This window comes from Alexandromys fortis, unplaced genomic scaffold (genome assembly GCF_014885135.2).
Source record: "Alexandromys fortis isolate MF-2015 unplaced genomic scaffold, M_Fortis_MF-2015_v1.1 scaffold_13, whole genome shotgun sequence".
In the NCBI taxonomy this organism is placed as follows: domain Eukaryota; kingdom Metazoa; phylum Chordata; class Mammalia; order Rodentia; family Cricetidae; genus Alexandromys; species Alexandromys fortis.
In genome coordinates, this window is record NW_026067908.1 from 7,796,541 (window position 1) to 7,817,666 (window position 21,126).

The 21,126-nt window shown below is 45.2% G+C and overlaps 1 protein-coding gene across 5 annotated transcripts in view; it reads right to left on the reverse strand.

The window, feature by feature from the left end:
• The window catches only part of Dab1 (DAB adaptor protein 1), a 1,044,113-nt gene that overhangs the window by 55,117 nt on the left and 967,870 nt on the right, over positions 1-21,126 (reverse strand). For all 5 annotated transcript variants that reach the window (XM_050136299.1, XM_050136297.1, XM_050136296.1 and 2 more), the window contains 4 exons: positions 5,063-5,194; positions 4,337-4,456; positions 3,817-3,855; positions 2,522-2,587 (listed from right to left, as the gene is read on the reverse strand). In XM_050136299.1, coding sequence (XP_049992256.1) covers positions 2,522-2,587; positions 3,817-3,855; positions 4,337-4,456; positions 5,063-5,194 — 357 coding nt within the window. The remainder of the gene's footprint in view (positions 1-2,521; positions 2,588-3,816; positions 3,856-4,336; positions 4,457-5,062; positions 5,195-21,126) is intronic.

Genomic DNA, 21,126 nt, shown 5'->3' on the forward strand with positions numbered 1-21,126 from the left:
ATAGTCTACACAGAAGCTTCTGTGGACCAGGTACACCATGGCATCATAGTTTTACAGGAGTCCACACCGGACTAACCCTACCCAGTACACAGCCTGGGAACCTGAATGGCAAAAGTAATGTACATCATCCAAAGGCACAAAGCACTAAAAGGATGCCAAGCCTCAGCTTTGTGTGTCGCCTTCTAGAAACAAGGACTGGAATAAAATAAGGCCACCTTTGACTCGAGGTAGTAGGAACAGTGTGATGTATGCAGCAGGATCAGCTATGTAGAATTTGCCCCCCCCCCAAAAAAAATGACAGGCCATTCAATGGCTGCACCTTTTTATCCTGGTAATCTATAGGCCAAGGGTTCATCTGCTGGTAAGTGCACTGAGCCCAGGTAGACTTGCACTACAGGAGAGGAACATGGCCACAGCCTTTCCAATAGATAGGATAAAGTATTTATTCTCGTAGACGATGCCTTCCTGTTAATGATGGACAGATGGGGAGATCAGGAGGCCAGTGCTATTAAAACAGGCACGATCCTTTGATAGTGACTTAAGATACATAATATAACTGGGGAACCCAGAGCCACCTAACATTGAGCTGGAAGGAGTTACAGGACTGACGGACTTTTACAGAGATCGGACAAAGACACCCGCTTTAGAGATTCCATCTCACAGGCTCTGGGACCCCAACACGATCCTTGGTCCCCACAAGCCTCACTCCCCTTGTCTGTAAGGTGGGAAAATGATGAAAGCCATAGGGGGTGTTGTGATAGATGAAAGGTGTTCCATGTACACCCCCACATGAGAGGACATCCGTGGATACACGTGTATCCCATTGCTAAGGGCTTTGCTGCCTACAAAGCAAGCTAGCATGATTCCGCAAAGAACCCCAGCTTTATTTCTTGCAAGGTGTGTGTTTCAGACAGCAGGAAAGACCCTATCCACGGAGATCTATGAATCTTATTTACTCATTTTACAGGTGGGTAAACTGGTGCCCAGAGACAGGAAGGAAATTTACAATTTAAGTCAACGGCTGGTGCAGGTAACTGGTACTAAGGTCTGGATCCACATGGATGTCCGTGACCCCAGATGCTGCCCTATTCTATACCCCACACAAGTTTGTTTCAGTCTCACACTGATGGGAATGCCTCCATACTTTATAACTGGAGAAATGAAGTCTGAAAAACAGCAAGGGCTTGGCTCTCCAACCATGACCCAAAGAAGGGCCAAACTGAACCCCAGCTCTGCCCCTGAAGGCCGCTCTTTCTGGCACTTTGTTGTCCCCAGTTGCTACAGTGGAGGTTCTCCCTCTCCCTGGGATGGCAGGTTAGTGATTCTTTGGCCTCAACGCTCAGGCAACACTGCAGGATGGTACAGGGCTGCAGATCTGACACTGGGCACAACCGCAAAGTCTGTAGATGAAGACTAAGCCACGCCTTGCATTCTCAGCAGGTGCTCCAATCTTTGAAGCCCTCCCTGCTCCAGCTCTTCCTGGTGGAGGCCCAGTGGGAAGGGTCTGGGTGGACCAGGCGCACATAAATAAAGGATGGTCTACAAGACCCACTTAAACTGAGCTGTTTGGAGAAACAGCATTGGGCTCGCTCATTTAGAATTCTACCCGTTTGAGAGAAATTGAAAATACATTTTATTTTGATTTCACAATTAGCACATGCCCAAGGCTGAATAACAGAACACACAACTAAGTAAATTAAAACCCCTGATTAAATAAATACATCACATCGCTCCTTCTCCCATAGTACTTATGCTTTAGATGAAGACTCAAGTTCTCATTAGTGAAAAATTATCATATTTACTTGATGTGCCACTAGACCATGCTACTGTGACCCACGACCCAAACACTTTAATGGCATTCCTGAGGAGGCTGGGGCTTGGTCTTCACTTGTGTCTGGTTTTCTGCCTTGGTTCTAAGGAGCTGTGCCATCTCTTAGCTTAACCCCCCCCAAAAAAAACCCAGAATTAAAATGCCTATTTTATCACATATTTGTAAGAGTTGAATGAGTTCAAAAATGTTTTAAGTGTTCTTCTCAGTTATGAACATTAACCTGCCTCTCCTTCAGGAAGGATAAAGCCTTCAGCTTTACTGTCTTCTATTCGTCCCATGCTCCCAATGCCGTTCCATACAGCATTTTCAGATCTGTCCCTTACTTACAGAAGGAAAGTTGGCTTTTTATCCCAACTGGATGCATGTGTCGTTTTGAGAAGTGGAAAGACTCTTCTACTTGGTGGATTGCAATTCTCGGGGGCATTATCTCAGTACAATAGAACACTTGGGTTGTATGCTACTTAAAACACCCAATTATCCACTCCAGATTAAATTACTGTACCCACCTGGCCATTAAAGATTTCAACATGGAGGCATGGAAACTGCCAGAAAATTGCTGGGAACCAGAAGTTAGTGTGTTCAAGGGCATCAAGTGAGCCAGGATGACCAAAAGACCCTGCCTTCTTGAGACTATCAGTACACTAGCATTTGCTAGTGGAGGGGGCATAGGAAGAAGCAAGGATCTTATACCTGGTAAATGTTTTCTTCTGTTTCAGGATCACGGATTGGCTCATGTCCGGCCTCAAACACAATGTACTATTGCAGGAGCAGCCAGAGAGGAAAGGGCAGAAGGAAACAAAATAAGAAAGAGGGAAAAAAAAGCATTTGGAATTCAGAATGCAAACCACAGCAAGCATTACAGAAGCAAGCACAAGAGGAAACATCTGAAATGATTTGGGTTACTGGGATAACACGGGCCTTGCTAAGGAAGGCTTCAGACCTTGCTGGCTGCGTGAGTACACTGGGCCACTGCAAGTCTTTGCAGAGAGGTAATGTGTCATCCTCTGTGAGCTTATTAATCAGGGGTCGAAGCTCCTGCTGTAAGCAAGTTCTTCCTCTGCATCCCTCAAAAGCAAGGGTGTGTTCACAGTGATGCAGCTCTGGCTTGTGTCTACCATAGATCCGCGAGATGCTTTGACACCTCTCTGCCTATGTATCTAAGCAAGTATCAATTTATCATTTCACTCTTATCACAGCCATAGCAGCTGTTGGTGTGATGGTATGCACATGCATGTAGTGTCTGTGTAACACAGACACAAACCACACCTATGAATCCTGGTTAGAGATAAAAGCTGGAGGTTTGCTTTTATGTTAAAGAAGTGAGTATGCTTTTTGGTCCACTTTTTCCTCCTCAGAAATAAGCACAGGAGGGGGAAAGCCACTTCTTCCTTTCCTTGTTTGCACAAATCTTGGATTTGACCCCGAGAGAGGTCATTACCCACCCCTGTGCTGTAGACCATGGAGAGAGTGCAGAGAATGCCCTGGACAGAGATGTCTCGGGATTCTCTCCCCCACTTCATGACAGCTCATGAAATAATCAGAGGGCTACCCGGCATCATCAGAGATCCTACATCCCTGCTAAAGCTCATAAGCCATTATTTAGGGCTGTGTTCAAATGCCGCTCAAATGTCATCCCTTAACCCTAATTCTTAGCTCCTAGAGTCCTCTTCATTATCCATCGTGTCTCAAGTCAGAACAGTCAAGAGACTCCTGAGAAACATTCATTTCTGCGATCAAACTTTTCCAGATCATGGAAGCGTTTGAGGCAGGGGCATGAAGAAGAAAGTGGATTTCCAGATCACCTGTTAGTGGTGCTGGCTAAACCTCTCCCCATGTTGAAATTCTCTCTCTGCACAGGCTGGCAGCCCTGACCTTTGGAAATCACCTCAGTCCTTCTGCATTCCACAGATTCCTCAACTGTCAGTCAAAACAGCCTTACCATGGGCACAAGTTCATGCAAAACCCCGACGTGGTTCTGAAATTACCTGGTACACGGGATCTTCAACATCCTCTTCCAAAATTGTCTATCCCAGTGAGGGGAGGGAGGGTGAAAGCAAAGGACACAAAGGAAGAGATGTGAGATTATCTTCAGATAATACAGCACAGCGGAGAAGGCAGCATTGATTAGGACAGGCTAGGAGGCCATTAATGCAGGAAATACACAAAGAAACTCCGAATCCTGCAGCTCCCTCCCCACCCACTCCCTGCTTTCACAACAGCAAAGCAAGCCAAGCTGCTATGGGCCTTTAGTCTTCCTCCTCTGAAATCTTCCCGCGGATTAAAGGTTCCCCTTTCTCTAACCTATCTCAAGTCTCAGAAAAGAAAAAAAAAGAAAAAGAAGGGATCACTTCTAATGGCTTAGTTTGGTTGCCTGTAACCTGCACAGGAACCTTTCATCTCTGTTTATTTCTTCTCGGCAGCAGGAGACGGCCCGACTTGTCAGTTTCCCATCTGTTTATTGTGGGCCCTGTCTTCTGCAGCACGGGGAGGAACTCCTAGGCATACCTGGTACACAGCTTGCTCACACTGCTTATCCTTTTGTGCCTTTTTTTCCAACTCTTCTCTTTGCTTCAGTTCATAAATGAGTTGAAAGAGATCTCTCAAGTCCAGAATAACAGGTTCAGCCTGCAGTGAAAGGTGGGGGAGACAGATTAATAAAGAACTGCAGCTACTAATTTTTGTTTGTGGCTCCAACCCGCAGCCCTTCCTTTTTCTATTAAACTGAAAGCATTCCGTTCTTAATTAATTCTACCTTGTTTATATTGGTTTAGCAAATTGCTTCTAGGCTAAAGTTCATTTCTTCAACTAATTATATTTGCAAATTCATAATAATCATAAGCATAAAAGGCATTTCTTTTTATTTATTAGTGATTCCGAATACAATAAAATTAGGGCAGGCCATATGCAAAACAGCTATTTGTTTTCTCTTTATTTTCCTTTTAAATGAGGCTATGAACACAAGAAAACTTATTTGTATACGTGTCTCTATCTAGCTTAATCAGAAAGGGAAAATAATTAGTCATTAGGACATACCCATTAGGATAAAAAACAAAACAAAAATGAATGGGTATGACCATGATTCTTTGCTTCAAGGCTGTTTATCTCTCCTAGGTAGGATTCTGATGCCGGGTGGCACGTCACTTGCCCAGACTGGGCTTTGGAAAATCAACAGTGTTAGCTCTGTCCTGCGCAGTTACAAGGAAAACACCCATCTTAGACAGGAATACTTACTGCCTGGGCTGTTTTGATGGCCACAAATCTGTGATTTCCTTCCTTCCCACAGACGTATCCAAAAGCCCGGTGATCCGTGATGTCCTTCGCAATGTAGGAAATTTCATGAACAGCATGGTGATGCTGAAGGGCCTGGGGACACACAAAGGAAGAACATGTTTCAGGGAACACACCCTCGAGCTGTTGATGAATAAGAGAGATGTTTCTGCCATGTGTGAAAGGCCCAAGGGGCTTGGGGAAAGCTGTTTGGTACAGATGGAAAGAAAAAGAGCTACGCCTGCCCTTGAGAAAGGGAGGTCTCCCTTCGTGGTCTCAGTGCTGTGACCAGAGATCTACCCGGACTGCTCATATGGGAGTGAGCATCTGCAAAGGTGGCTTCCCACCACCCGCCGATGCTTCCGAGTCTGACTCATCCCATGTGCTTCTTTCTGCTAGCAACCTTCGCAGCATAGCTCAGTCCAATCTGTCTTGATAATGAACACACTTCCGTAACCAGGCATTTGCATGCAGTGGGAAAGACCGTCCTGTGAACAACTCCAGGGGGTGCTGTGAACTTCACAGTACTCTAGTTCTGCAGGGTTACTGAGTTTTCCCAGCAGCTGGCGAAAAGCTATATTGAGGGATGAAAGACTTCCTCTATTCTTTTTCAAAGTCACCATTGTGGGTAGAGGAGTGAACACACACACACACACACACATATCCTTTTCATCAGTTGAATCCCTCTGTCTGCAACATCTGGTCTCATTATCTTCTCGAAAAGCTCCTTTGATGACCACATGAGATGGCACCCTATCTGCTAAGCAGTCCCCAAACGGGGCTAGCCTTCCCTCTCACTGCAGGAATGTTCCCTTAAAATGCTTGATGGAGTCTTCACATCCAGATGTTCACAGGTTTGCTCTACTAAGTTTGCCCGACTCCTGGCCTTTGTCACCACACTAGACTCTTTTCCTAACCTCTGCCATCTAACATCAGCTCCACCCACCTTGTTGAGCTGAAGCAATCTGGATGATGCTCCGTAATTTAAAATTGGCCTTTCTGTTTTTGTTATCCAAACCGCCCCAAAATGAAATAGTTTCCCATCCTATTAGGCGATGGAGATCTTTATGGTTATTTTCCTACAATAATCTCATATATCATCTTAATTAGTACTCTATAAAGGCTTGCAGAACCAAAAAGACGCTGGTAGTCAGTCCAGGATCCTAATGAAGAGCCTTTGTCCTACATCAAGAAGCCTGAAATCTAGCCATTGTACTAATGCAAGCCACCCACCTACGTCTCTGCGCCACAGTTTATCCCCCTAGAAAAACCAGACCAAAGGCTCCTAATTCAAAAGTCCTGGCTCTACAGGGATCAGCAAAGGCAATGAAAAGGCAAATTTCAAAAATCTAACAGGACTTCAAGTACTGTATTGAACAGATATGGGGAGGGTAGACATTCTTGTCTCATTCCTGACTTTAGTGGAAATGCTTTGAGATCCCCTCTCTTTAAAGTGATGCTGGCGGTGGGCTTGCTGTTAAAAGTCATAAGCTCACAATTATTCTCAATAAGTATATATATTTCTGTACATGCAACTGTTTATTTATAATTACATCTGCTTATTGCTGCTAGATTCCCTAGCTTCCATTTGAACAAGTGGTCACGGTTCAAATAGCCCAAGAGGAAACATGAACGAGACTGGTGATTGGTGGTGCACAAAATCTTTCCTGTTCCTGATGACCAGGAGGGAGGGAGAAATACAGTCAGTACAGGCCGTGTTGCTACAAAACCCTTCCCATCCACGAGGGAAGACATTCTCCAAGGCTCTCGTCTAGGTTTCCTGTACCTTAGAAGCCACTAGGATCGTTCACTGGGCCTCTGGTTCTTATGATGGCCATGACCTTAGTTCTAGAGGTCACTGACCTTACAAAATGTCAATCCCTGGCCTCTTGTTGAACTAGGTTTCTGGCCATGAGAATCATCTGCTATTCTAGAATGTTCTGCCTCGCCTCCATGTGCCAAGATATAACCTATCCTTGCCTCTCTGATGACCCTCAGAGCTCACCCTTCAACCTCATCCATTCTAGTGGCCTGCTGCTGCACCCTGAGTAGCAGACTGGTGTCACTGCCTCACACCCTTAGTCCCTCAACTGGCAATATGACAACTTTGTACTCGGAGTGGATTTTGGCATGATTAAAGTTGGTGGAGGAAGGGTTTGTTAGCAAAACAATCGGAATCTGCTTGTTTTGTTTCATCAAAAGGACAGATTTAGCTAGCAGAGGAAAATTGCTTTGAGAGCAGTAGCTTTTTCATGGTGTTAATGATGTAAAATTGATGAGATTTATATTCACGCAACACGGGGCATTGATTTATAAGCTTTTGTGAGCTACAATGGTATGTGGCCGGGGAAAATGGGAGACAAAGACACCCTTCTCTCCTTTGCCCGAAAGTATTTCTCTCTGTGCACCCTGTAGAGGATGCAATCCATGTCTCCTATTAAACCCAAGTTTGACGACACTGCCTTATTGATTGCCAAGCAGAATATTGCTCTAAAATTAAACAGCGATTAGAAGTCTTCCTGGTGGAATTAGATTTAGAGATGACTGTGCAATGGTAAAATATCACCTACCATGAAGACAGCAGATGGAGATGTTTTAATTTATCTACAAATCCTCATTAAGTATTTTAAAATCAAAACATTCTTAATGCTTGATGATACCTAATACTGCCTTGCAAACTGTTAGCTGTGTGAGTGTGCGCGCACAACGCACTTAAAGATACCAGTAACATGATCTTTTCCCGTAGTTAATTTATGACATGTTAAAAGGCAATGCTCTCCAAGGGTCTCACTCGCTGGAAAGCTAACTGTCAGCGAAGGGAAATGTCTCCACTTTCCCCCAACCTTCCACTGTGCAGACACAATATAGAAACGGGGATATACACGCATGGGAGGATTTAGTTCATTCTACACTTGTGCTATCATATTCATTTCAGCAACTCAGAGCACTGGACAGATGTTCATTCGCCGAACCTAGAAACTGACCTTGGTCTTCAAGTAGAGCAATTGAAGTCACAAGGAACCTTAAACATTACATAGTTAGGCTATGTTTTTTTTTTTTTTATGAAGAGATCAGAGATCTGAGACTGTACTGTCCTAGGCACTACTATATGTAAACTTGTCTTTTTTCCCTAGGGCTGCAAAGCACTGACAAGAACAGGGTTGTCTAGAAGCTAGGTCTTTTTTCTCTTTTCCTGGTTCTCTAGTTCAACAAGCAAAAGCTGAGACTTGTGAAGAGGGAGGAGAAAGCAAATGAAATAAGAAACCAGAGAGGAGGAAGGAATGGAGGTTGTCTGTAATTCTGGCAAGTGCCTGAGGTCAGAGAGGGAAATAAATCACAGCACATAGAGGTGAATTACAGGGGCCACAGAGAAAACAATCAAGGAAACATGACCTGGAAGTTTACTTCTAGTTCTTAGGAATCATTTCCAGTTCACACTGTCTGACTTTCCTTTGTGTGGTATCTGCAGAGCCAACACCAAAATGGCGAAGAGAGGCTACCATTGGTCATGGCTGACAAGGATAGCTTCACCCACAGCGTGTGTTTCTGTGGGGAATTCTGGGCCATGGTAGATTGTTACAGAGGCTGTAGAGGTTGACCAGCTGAGATGATGCCACCTGAGTGGGAGGGTGAGGGCGGGAGGAAGGCACATGCTATTCAAGCCTCATCTGTACTTCTCATTGAAAACAGTGTATCAGAAGGACTTACTCTTACTATAAAAGTAGTTGTTGGTCTTGAAACCAGGGCTTTCAGGACCCCTTATTCTACAACCTTTTCCCTATACCATGGACCATCCAGACATCAACACCCTCAGTTCAGTCTAACCCCATTTTCCACATGAGTTTTAGGTGCCTTGGCCTACAAACAACCCAAGGAGTTCTTTCCTCCCTTTAGGAGTTTGGACCTTCCCACCTCTGTACCACTGCTCGTGTGGTTTTCTCTGTGGATCACTCTTGCCTTCCTCTCCTCTGTGCTTTCCACGCAACCACACTGTTTACAGAACTACCGCACCACGCCCGTGTTCAAAGTCTTGTTGCAGTCTCTTGCTCATGAAGCAACCTTCCCTGACTCCTTCCTTTTTTACTAATTCCCTCCCTATACCCCATAGCATCACATGTGCCCTTTCTAGAAAGATTCTTTGATTTGTTTAGCTCCAAATCTGTCTATTCATCCAGTTAGTCACATCGCATCTGTACTGAGGGTTTGCTATGATCTGGGTCTTGTGCTACACGTCTAAACAAGTGGTGACAACATCCTCCTTTCCTCAAGAACCTCGTGGTCTCGCAAAACAGGCATGTGACCAAACCTAAAATATATAGCATGGCAAGACTTACACAAAGTGTGTGTTGTATAGGCTGGGAGCACAACCAGGGAAGGGGCACGGGGGGAGACTTGACAAAGAGGCCATGGACTCAATCTAAGTCTGGAAGGATAAATGGGAAGTTCCCAGAAGAGTAGGGCAAAGGGTGTGTTATAGGAAGCACCTCGTTCTCCTTGCCTCTCTGCTTTGGGAATGTTAAACCTGCAGGAAACATGACATGGTGGGTTCTTTTCCGTTCCCAAAGAGCTTTCCCTGGTGCAGTAACTGATACCCAAAGAGCACCAAAAAGGAGGAAGAGCGGGCCGAGTCACCTTGATGTGCACTGCTCAAGGTAGGTACTCAATCCACGCCCAGCAAATGGATGAATCGGGCTCATTCACAACACTCCACACAGGATTCATTCTGTGAACGGAGGGATTCTAAGCATCGTTAGATCTTTTTCTTCGCATTTCCATCAGCCATTTAACAATGTTTAAATGAGGTATCAAATTGTTTGGGGGGCTACTGTCTGACAGAATAAATTACAGAGAAGACTTAATTTGTACTATGGTTCAATACAGCCAATTAAATACAGTATGGATTAGAAAGTCATCTGCTAAAGTCTTTCCCATTAACTATTTTTAAGGAATTAAATTCTACCATTTAGCTTTCAAAGAATCATTGTGTGTATATGCCCTCCCCCCCCCGTCTCTCTCTCTCTCTCTGTCTGTCTCTGTCTCTCCCTCTCTGTCTCTCTCTTCCCTGAGGCAATACTGTTCATGGGAAAAATACCCACCAGGATTCAAGTATGCTAACAAAAAAACAAAATACAACAAAACCGCAGATAAGTAGATAGACATAGAATAAAAATAGATCCATGAACAACAACACGCTGTTTCACATGATAAGCAATTACAGTTGTTAGAACCTCACAAGACAAAGGGAGGCCTGGGCTCATTATAAAAGCCTTTCTCTTTTCTAGCATATTTTTGGATGCGTTCACCCTGATGCAGTGCCAACAAGGCTGGGAGGCAACCTCCGCATCAGCCTCCTGGGCACCCCATCATCAAGTGCTAAATGGAGCAGGTCGGGGGGAACTGCTCCCTGGTTGGCACCCTGAAATCTTGCATCGGGTTTCTGTCAAGGACAATACCAAGCACACAGATTTGCCCGGTCTCTAGCTGGAGAGGTCATGTGACAAGCGGGAGAAGGCGAGTGCTCTCGAGCCAGGGAGGGCACAGTTCAGAGCACAGCTAGTCTAGTCTGCCATCTGCCAGGGGGCAGCACTGAAGCGTCACTCTGACTTACTTTCTCAGATGCCCCCTCTCTGATTGTTGTAGACGACGAAGGACACGGAGCCCCAAATGTTTCTGGACACGGCAAACCGAGCCATCTAAAATGCCTGATAGATGTGGCAGGCTCTCTCCCCTTCACAGTGCCAGGAAGTATAACTATGGCACACAGAGTTGAGAGGCTGTGGAGACGCACACACGTCGCTGCAAGCGTGTGGGCGCAGCACAGGGATAATGGCAGCATCTCTCTCTTGCTTTGAGGAGATTAATAAGTTAGGAGATAAAGTGCTTAGCGTGGTGCGGGGGGGACCTGGGGAGGAGGGCTGCTTTCTTGTTATCCGTGGAAATGCAACTTCTCTGGAGAGCTGGTTGACTGTGTTTCAGAGCCTTAAAAAAATCATGCACAAAATGACCCTCTGATTCCCCTCATAGAGAATTAATTACCCAGAAATAATGCAACCTGCGGACAAAGACTTGGATATGAGATACTCCCCACAGTGCCGAAGAACAGTGAGAAATTAGAAAGATCCAAAGCTGTAGGTACTCACTAACTAGCTGGAAAAAAAATTCATGTTTCTATATAGTGAAACAGTATGCAGTATGGCAAAAAACATCCATAGAAGTAAGATTTTTTTTTTTTGCTATAGAAATACAAGAGCAGCATCCTGTTGAGTCTGAAAAGGCATATTCAAAATAGTATGTTCAGAATGCCCATGTTTCTGAAGAAAGACAAGGAAGCTTATTTATATTGTACGGGAACTTTGAAAGTCCATTGATAGTCTAACTGACAATCTAAAGAAGGCTGTCTCTTGGTGGAATTACTACTGAATTTTAAGATATGACTCTTTTTATTTACACTAACTGTTGGTACAATACATATTTTACATATGGAAGAAAAATATAAAATGCTTTTATTTTCTATCACAAACTTAATGCACATGGCATCTTCCTTCCATTCCATTGTGGCCTTTCAGGCTACCTCCTTCTCCCTTCTTATCATAACAAAATAAGTTATCCAGGGCACACAGCTATTGTAACATACATAGATTAGGAGAGTAGCTCAGTCTCTCCTCACATACTAAGCAACACCACTCCCAACACACACACACACACACACACACACACTTCTTTCCTGTGGGTCACATCACAGTGTGAAGGGACTGAGAAAAAAATGTGGTGGATAGGAAGATAAGGTCTACGTGGCAGACACCAGATTGACTCATCTCTCGGCCATGTAGGCCTTGTCTTCTTACAGTGGTGATTTTCCTCAAGACTTTCCAGTACTTGAAACACACCAAAGTCTTCCCACTGCCTTTGGGATAAAGACTGAAAGTCCAGCAGGGCCTGCACACCCCGACCTGTGTGATCTGGGATATCCCTGGGTTCTGTCACCATAGGCCCCTCAATTAATGCCACATGGCTCTTTTTCTGACACTTGAATTAATCATCAGAGACCCCTTCAAGCATTTTCCCCATGCTCCGTGTGCATAGAAAGCACCCCCGCTCCGCATCTTCCCCCACCCTGTTCAGAACGTAATACAGATACAGCTTCTCAAAAGTTCCTGGGACATTCCCAAAGTAGCCCAAGCCCTCTCAGCTGCTGTGCCTTTCACTGGGGTGAATGGGCATGGAACCACACAGTTTGCCACCCTGTGGATGAGACCGTGTTAATCAGTATCTCTCCCTATGAGAGCCAGCTCCTGGAATCTGACGATGTCCTGTCTCCTCCCTCTGTTGATCAAATACAGTGCCTGATATGGAGTCAGAATTCAGTACATTTATACTTTAAAAAATATTCATAACACACAATTTGGCAGTTTAAGTATGCAAGTCTGTGGCATTTAGCATATTCACATTGTTCTGCAATCATCCACCTGCACAAAATTTTAATCTTCCCAAACTGACATTCTGTATCAATAAACAGCCTGTCGCCTTCTCCCATAGCTGCTGGCAACTGCAAGACTCCACTCTCCCTCTATGCATCATCTGTCTGTATCTATTTAAAAGGGGAACTTTGCAATGAATCAGTCAGCCAGATCTGGGGCCCAAGCCTGTCCTGGACCACTCGCTAGCCCCACAAACTCTTTATCTGTTGCCCTAAACCTTCATTTGCCTCGGCAGTTAAAATGAGGTGCTGGGACTCAGTACACGTGCGTGTCCTTTTTAGCCCTCGGCGTCCCTTTAATTCTTTTGTAGATTTCGTAACCTGACAACAGCTCTAACAGTTTCTTCACAGCTCTCTAGTCGTATGGCATAAACATACAGATCTGGAAAGATGTGACAAAGACCCTGCTTAAAACAGGAAGATGAGTCAGTCAACTAGCAGAAAGCGTCCCAGACCTGTGATTTGGCCTAAGATGCGTTTCACAGGCAAAGGAGAAACAGGTGTGCTTAATCACTTAGCAATCACTAAAGTGTCATGGAAGCTGATTGCTGTTCGAGAGAAGTAAAAACTCAGCCAGGGAAAACGGCCTGAGCAGTAGCTTCCTAACACTGGGGTTCACTCAAAATCCCAGGGCACATGAGCAAGGGTGACCAGAGCATCATGGCAGTTGATGGGCTGGCCTAGATGTCCTGGTGGCTCAGCTCTCACACTTCTATATTCAGCAGGTGCTGGAGCTGCAGGACAGGACACATCAGGCATGCAGTGTAACGGAGGGATTTGTGACCTTGACAAAGCCACCTTCTCACGTGGAGCCCCAGCTCCTCTGTCTGTACAACCAGACCATTTAATGTGTTCAGCATTTCTGAATGATGGAAGGTGCTTAGTTTTTTTTCCCCTCCCTCATAGACAAATGAGTTAAAAATTCTCAATCCAATGTCTCTACATTATAGATCAGGTACATTGCTGCTATGCTGAAACCTAGAGCTCCCAAACTCAATGAGGCTACCATGGAACTAATGGGGTAAGGTCTGGGAGAGACACAAGCGAAGAGAGTGGGAGACCAAGTCACAGAAAAGGAGAGATCTGACCTTACATGGGATCTAAGAACCTGGACCCCAGCGTTTCTGGGAATCTAACCCTCCAATTTTCAATCACAGATATCAGTAATTTCCTTTGGTCACTAAGACTTTGTGAAATCAGTTTATTCAAGTCAAGTTTTCTAGCGTTTGAAACCCAGGGATTTCCGATACCAGCCACCATCATTATTCCTGTCACAAGAGGAAACAGACTTAGGACAAGTGGGACCAGGAAAACTCCAGTGTGTGCCTGGCTCATTGACAGCAGTGATTCATATTGGAATTACAATTTTGGTGATAGCTTTGGTTATATATTAGGATAAAGCAAGTACACAAATATATTGTTAAATTTGAAATGGAAACACCAATAGTGGGTTATGATTCAAAAAATAGCTTTCTAGCCCTGTTTGCTAAATGGGGCCTGGAAGCAATGAACCCCCCACACTTCTGAGCCCTTGTGATGCCCCTATTATCTGTTTAGTTACTGATCCCTTAGCCCATGTGGAAATAGAGAAACAAAGGGTTACATTTGAGAGTCAGCCTTTCACAATTTTCTGTGAGGTTGAACGTTCATGATAAATAAGTTGGGAACAAACAGATCGCAGTATGCTCCCTCCGTCTTCCTCGCTCTCTCTTGATGTCTTCATTATCAAGTGATAGAGACATCAGAGATGGAGGGGTTAACACATTTTAGGGCTCCTTCCCAAGAATGGGAAAAACTGGGGCACCGACCTGTGATATCACTTAAAGTAAGTTAAGAAAAAACACCTTTGTCCAGCTCGCCTGAGCAACCGCTGCCCCTAAACACAAGGGGTGCGGGTTGGACTTTAAAGACACACTGTGCTGAGAAGTGCCCAGCATGGCAGCAGCCACTTTCCTGTGCTCCTGTCCCAGGTGTGATAGCAGGATATCTTTCATTTTGTAAGAGCATTTTGAAATGCTCAGGTTGAACAGGCATGGGAATAATTTACACTCTTGAATAGCTGGTGTGTGTGTGTGTGTGTGTGTACAAGAGAAAGAGAGAGAGAGAGACAGACAGACAGACAGAGACAGAGAGACAGAAACAGACACTTGGAAGTCCTCAGTATGTATAAGACTTCGGACTTTGTATCTTCTTTTCCCAGGCTTTATATATATTTTTTATACAAATGATTCTATGCAGAGAATCCATACTACCTTCTAGGCATTGTGCTAGGTAGCTAGGTACTCTATACATACAACCCTCATTCATCTCCCCCATGAAATAACTTCACAGACAGTTTCCCCTACTTTCATTGTTTGAACAACTGCGACCCATGGGAGGTAAGTAAATACCTGGTCTGCATCTCTCCTGCTGTGATAGACAATATGACCCAAAGCAGCTTGGAGAAGAAAGGGCTTAGTTCATCTTCATCTACACTTTACAGTCCATCACTAAGGTATACTGGCTTGCTTCTTCTGGCTAGCTCAGCTACGTTTCTTTTACAGCCCAGGTCCACTTGCCTAGAGATGACACTACCCACAGTGGGCTGGGTTCCCTCCACAAATCAACCATCAAGAAGATTCCTACGGGACAGTCTGTCGGAGGCAGTTCCTCAGTTGAGGTTCCCTCTTCTCAGGCATGTCTAAGCATGTGTCAGGTTGACATAAATCCATCAGCAGAATGGGTTCTCTTGGGTCACATGGCTGATAGAATATGGGTTGCTACCAGACATGGCTGGTTCTAAGACCCAGTTCTTTCTGTGCTCCCTAAATAGCTCCTAATGCTCTTTGATGGTCTCTATTTCTGTTTCTCTAAAACTCTTATTTTTATTTCTGCTTCTTTCTGCACGAGGAATCCTAATAGCCGATGAAGGCATTTAGTAATATAACTGATGATTTGAACATTTTAACTCACGGTATAAAAATTATTGTAGCAAGTAGGTAAATGAATGTGGGCGAATGAAACGAAACAGCATGTTTTGCCACAAGTCACTACGGGAATGGGGTCATTATATTTAATGGAAAATTGCTTTTTATGTTGTTACCAATTTGAAATTAACCTTTGCTGTGGTCACAAGAAAGCGTGGCATGCAGACAGAAACTTGCAAGAATGTGAATTGATTACAGTGGAGCCCTTGGAGGGAGGGCCAGAACTGAGAATCAGGGAGGCCAATGCCTTCATCTACAAAGTGGGGAGGTGGTGTGGCGCGCTGATGATGTCAGGGTCAAAGGGGGACTCACAGCAGTGACACACCAGGGTGCTGAGGCAAGGCGTGACGTCATTCAGAAGCAAGCACATCAGAATCTGAAATGTAAGTCTGTCGTGAGCGGCTTTTGTCATAGAAGACAGACTGCCCAGCCTCTGAATGGAGCAGATAATTAAATAAGATCAGGCAAACTTTCTGTGTTCTGCCTTTACACAGCATGCCTAATAATCAGCAGTTGCCACCCAGCTCAACAATTCTGTTCTGGAAATGACATGCCCCTGTTACATGATGGGCTATGCCTTCCCCTTCTTCCACAGTGCATACACTGACGTCTTGAGCCTCAGCATTTTGGGGGTGTGGCCTAATTTCAGAACACCTGTTATACATACAGTAAGAGGAAGCCATATCGGAGACTCTAATGGAACACCAGGGATCTTTATCCAAGGGGAAGACTGGGGAAAGACACACAGATAGAGAACTCCACACAAAATCACAGCAGAAATCATGGAGTGTGGTCTCAACCCAACAGGTATCAAAGGAGGCAAGCAAGCCACGAGAACTGGGGCCCTTCACCACACAGACAGAATCATCCTGTAGGCACTGGCCATGAACTCGCAGACTCTGGCACAGTCTGGCACAGAAGCAAGAAACTCTGGTTGTTTCCATTGCCCAGTGTGCCAGAACTTTGATGCACTGTCCTGAAATCATTGACATCTAGACAGTATTCTAGGGCTCTTTATTTAAGAAGGCTGCCAGGGTCACAGCAGGTTGAGGCCAGGGCTCAGGGAACCAGCACTGAAGAGATGCTTCAGTATCACGCCCAGCCTTTGTTAACCTGGAGAGCCTCCGTGTTCCCTTCGGCAAGACAAGGAGGCAGGACTGGGACTCCGGCTGGGCTGGCTTGCAGTGCAGAATGGTGAGCCTGGTAACAGCCTTCCTGTTGCTGTCAGATCATGCTGCTGCCCTCGGAAGCTTGCAGTGTGGTGCAGTGGCGTGCAATTTACAGCCGCATCTGTCCAATTAGTTCCCATTTAGTGCTGTGCCGCATTCCCCAAATACGCCGCAAAGCACCGAGGCGGTGGGCTGAGCTCACAGAGCACAAGGATCAATTGTTTCTCTTACACTAATTGGCCCCGTGATTTGTTAGGCTGTTGCCTTGGAAAATGAACTGTCAGTAAAAGAAATTAGCACAAAACTGCCCCCTTCTTCTCGGGAAAGGCATCGGGGACAATCCCACCGCCATCTTCAAGGTACCATAGGATTTCAGAGGTAAAAAAAATGGCTATCAATTCACACATTCTGACATTCCCTGCATCCTTTTTCCTATTTGAGAAGAGAGGATTGTGGCTCAGGGTGGTTAAGCAACTTGCCTAATCAATTTTCAGTCAATAGTGAAGAAGAGGCTGGCGATGGAGGGCAGTGTGATGGCAGGCTTCATATTCCTTTGCTCACAGCAGGTCAACTGCCTCTGTTCCGTTGTCTATCTTGTCTTATCCATCTCTCCCCTTCTTCCCACATCCTCCCTTCTGTTCCTGACCCTACCTGACCCCAAGGTGCCCAAGTGAAGGTAGATAGAAGAGGACCTTCTGCAGCACTCACCAGTATGAGATAAAAGAGACAGAGAGGGAGGCTGAGGCCGACACATGGAGGCCCAGGGAGTGGCAGTTTCAGGACAAGATGATAAAGGACTGCCACTGTGGCCTCCAACTCTGTCCGCCCCACTCTGTCTCTATGCCCTTCCCTTCTAAGCCCCCTTTCCAGAAGCCTCGACATCACAAACGCTGCTTGGGTTCTCTCATTAGCCTTCAAGACTAGGTCTCAATCTTGATTCATAAAGACATGAATAAATATCAGTATAGTTTCCCTAGGGTCAAGGCCATCTTCCCAGGATGACCCTAGCTTATCTCCCTAAGAGGCGTGCCTGAAAACCTTCCAGGATGTCAAAAGATCTTTGTTCCAGCTATGACGTATGGAGAGGGCAAGTGTCTCCAGCCTCTTAGGGAGAGTCAGAGCGGCTATCATTGTGTATAAACCCAGGTGGGTTACACAAGGATCAGCCCCACCTTGAGTCTTTTGCAATTTTTTATTTTCTTAACTGCTTCATTAATCCCATTAGTCCCCCTGTGCACAGGTCTGGATGAAGCGTAGCTCTTTTCTCTGCCAGTAGTTTACAAGTTAAATCTGTTTAGCCATTTAAACTAACACAGGGCCGGGCTTTTCTTTGCCTCTATGTCTAGTCTTTATTATCTCTATCTGCAGCTTTAGGCTTTAAACTGAATTTATGAATTACTTAACCTACTGTCACCCTCGACTCAGAAGCAGTGTGGCTAACAGTGCAGACTCTAGAGCCAGCTGGGCACCTCTGACAGTGAAGTCTGCTTTCTCACCGCATGGTCGGAATAACTGTCCCCACCTCTGAGCAGTTATGAGAACCACGTGAACTCATACTCAAGACACACTTAGCCAGTCACCCCAGAATACAGGCAGTGCATAATAAAGGTTATGTCACCTCAAAGTTATTTAAAACAGATCCCAAGAGGCCATTACTTCTCTGCTTATGCAAATGATTGCCTTACCTCATGGCTATCTTTTTCTGTTTGTTTGTTTTTGTTTTTCAAGACAAGGTTTTTCTGTGTAAGAGTCCTGACTATTCTGGAACTCCCTTTATAAACCAGGCTGGCCTGGAACTCACAGAGCTCTGCCACGGCCTCCCAAGTGCACACCCCCTCGCCCAATCCTAGTGGCTATCTTTGTAACGGTAAGGTAATGATACTCATGGACTTGATGACTGTGTTGGCAATGTTTGCCCCTGTTTTCTTATCCATGTGGGTCCGGTTTGGTCCTAGTCTGTCCCATGACTGTCAGTTTGACATCCACAGCAGAACATGAGGCACCTGAAGCTTACTGCGAACAAAATGCAACTGAACATTCTATCACACGAAGCACACGAATCTTTACGGCACAGCTAACACCCTGAGCTGGGCCACCGTGTGGGGATGAGGACAGAAGAAATCCGTGCAGCTCTGGGCTAGACTGAACAGAGGCAGAACTTGGCTTGATTGCTAGAACTCACTCTCCCTTTGTGTATCAGAAGGGGATGGGGGACAAAGTGAGAAGAGCTGTCGAGTTTTGAAATGAATAATAAGATGTCTTCTGAGTGAGGCATATAAAAGAGAGGAGTTAAAAATATTCCCAGAGCATCTGGGAGGCAGAAGGATTAGCAAGGCGCCTTTAATTGCTGCAGAACAAAGACCCCCGCTGAAGAGGAGGCTCCCTCTCCTTGCACCTGTAAGCAGGTAAACACAAGGATGAAAATATGGCTGTTTATTTAGAACACCTTTATCCCACTTGAGGAAACCAATTCCCAGAGGGGAGCAGCTGGCAGTCTCCCATCACCTGGGTACAGCAGGAGTCTGGAAGGGACTGGGTGGGGAGGGCTGGAGAGGGGGGACAGGCAGCTAGGAAGAATATCCCACCTGCCTGATGCTCTTCTTCCAGATCAGATTTAATTCTCACCATGAGCCAATCGCTGCTTTCTTGGCAGGAAGAGCTCTGAGGCTCTGAGAGGTGGATTTGCAGGCCCAAGTTCAGCTGGCTCAAAAGTTCCCAGTCCACTCCCCAGTCCCAAGGTCACCAGCATGAAATGAACTACTTCTTACCCATGTCCTTTGTTTATATATCCTAACTGGACTAGGTCTTCTAAGTTACTAATAAAGCATGCCAGTGTCCAGCTACCCACTTACCCTTCCTGCCCTATTCTGACAACATACAAGGCAAATGGCTCCCTGTATCATTCAAGGCTCTTTGGCTACTAATAGTTAAAAGCATTCCATATTTATATGGGAAAAATTATTATTGTGTCTTCAAGTTCTAATTTATTATCTCATTTTATGGTCTCATGTTAAAACAAGTACTTTAGAGAGGATAAGGAGTTGGCCCAAACTCACATGTAGGAAGCTGCAGGACTGGAAACCAGTGTGCTTAAGTTCTTCTGATTTCACAGGCCTTGACATTGTATCCTTTTGGTAAGATGGTGAGAACAAAGGCTAAAAATATGGACACTGTATCCAGAAAGCCTGGATCCTGGCTCCATCCTTTACCAGTTTTGTACATGCTCTATGGTTCTGTTTATACAGCTTTTTAACTGTGCACAGAGCTATACCTGCCCCTCGGGGCTGTGTTATGAACGCTAATAGAATTAGTACCTAAGCTTAAGATAATTCCCGGGACCTAGAAATATGATATGTTGGACTTTTGCTTTTAATTTATTTCAGAATATTCTTTGGGATTTTTTTTCCTCCCTACTGTGGGAAATCCTGCTTTGGTTAAGAGGAATCTTGCTGCTAGCCCTATAGTAATGGGGAATGGAGGAGTTTAGTTTAGAATCCGGGCGGTCTGACTCACTGAACTGAATTACTGAGACTCCTTCTTTCTTTCCTCTGCCTTTGGTCCATGATTACATACATCAAAGGATGGGCTGAGTCTCTCTGTCATGTCAACATGAGGAAATATACCTCGAATTCTACCCTTTAGGTATGCATCTGTCTACCGTACAGATTCATGTTGGTTTCAACATCATTCACTCCCCCAAAGACCCTGTAGCTACAGTGCTGAAATCGGCATGGTCCCTGCACCTCCCATCTTCATGGGCTTGAGGGGACCCAGCATGATCAATATTCATGTGTTCTAAGGAGTCCCAGAGAAGCTATGGGGTTAGAAAAGGGCCCACATGAAATGTCTGTGGTGGGACGATGTTAAGGGGAAGTTCCAAGTTTCTGCTTCAAATGGGAGAAACATTGGAAAACTGTTACAGTTTGCTTTCTCATCCTCAAACAACAACAACAAAACAATTTAAAAGTGAACAAGCATCCCAAGACACAGACTAAGGCTGGTTGAGAGTGGCTGAGAAGGGCAGCTTCAGTCCTACAGTTCATGGGAGAGAGGACAGAGCAAGCCAAAGTCCTCAGGGGCCACTGGAAAGGGCCAAATAAACTTGACCTTGCATAGTGACTCTTCTAGCATAGGGCCTAGTGCTGTTCCAAGCCAGAGTGGGTTCTGCATCCCGAGATGAACCACAAAGGCAACCTCGGGTCAGGTAGAACTTCTAGCAGGGGTGAGCAGCTCCTTGTTATCTGTATCTCTGTCATCAAGGTGCAACCTCGGCTGGATCTGGCTTCCTCCCAGAGCACAGAGGGACACTCACTTGCTCTGATGTCACCCTGAACTTTCTCAGCCTTGAAATCTTCCACCCCACAAATCATGTGTATACAATTGGAACGGCCAATGACTCCAGCTCCAGACTGATAG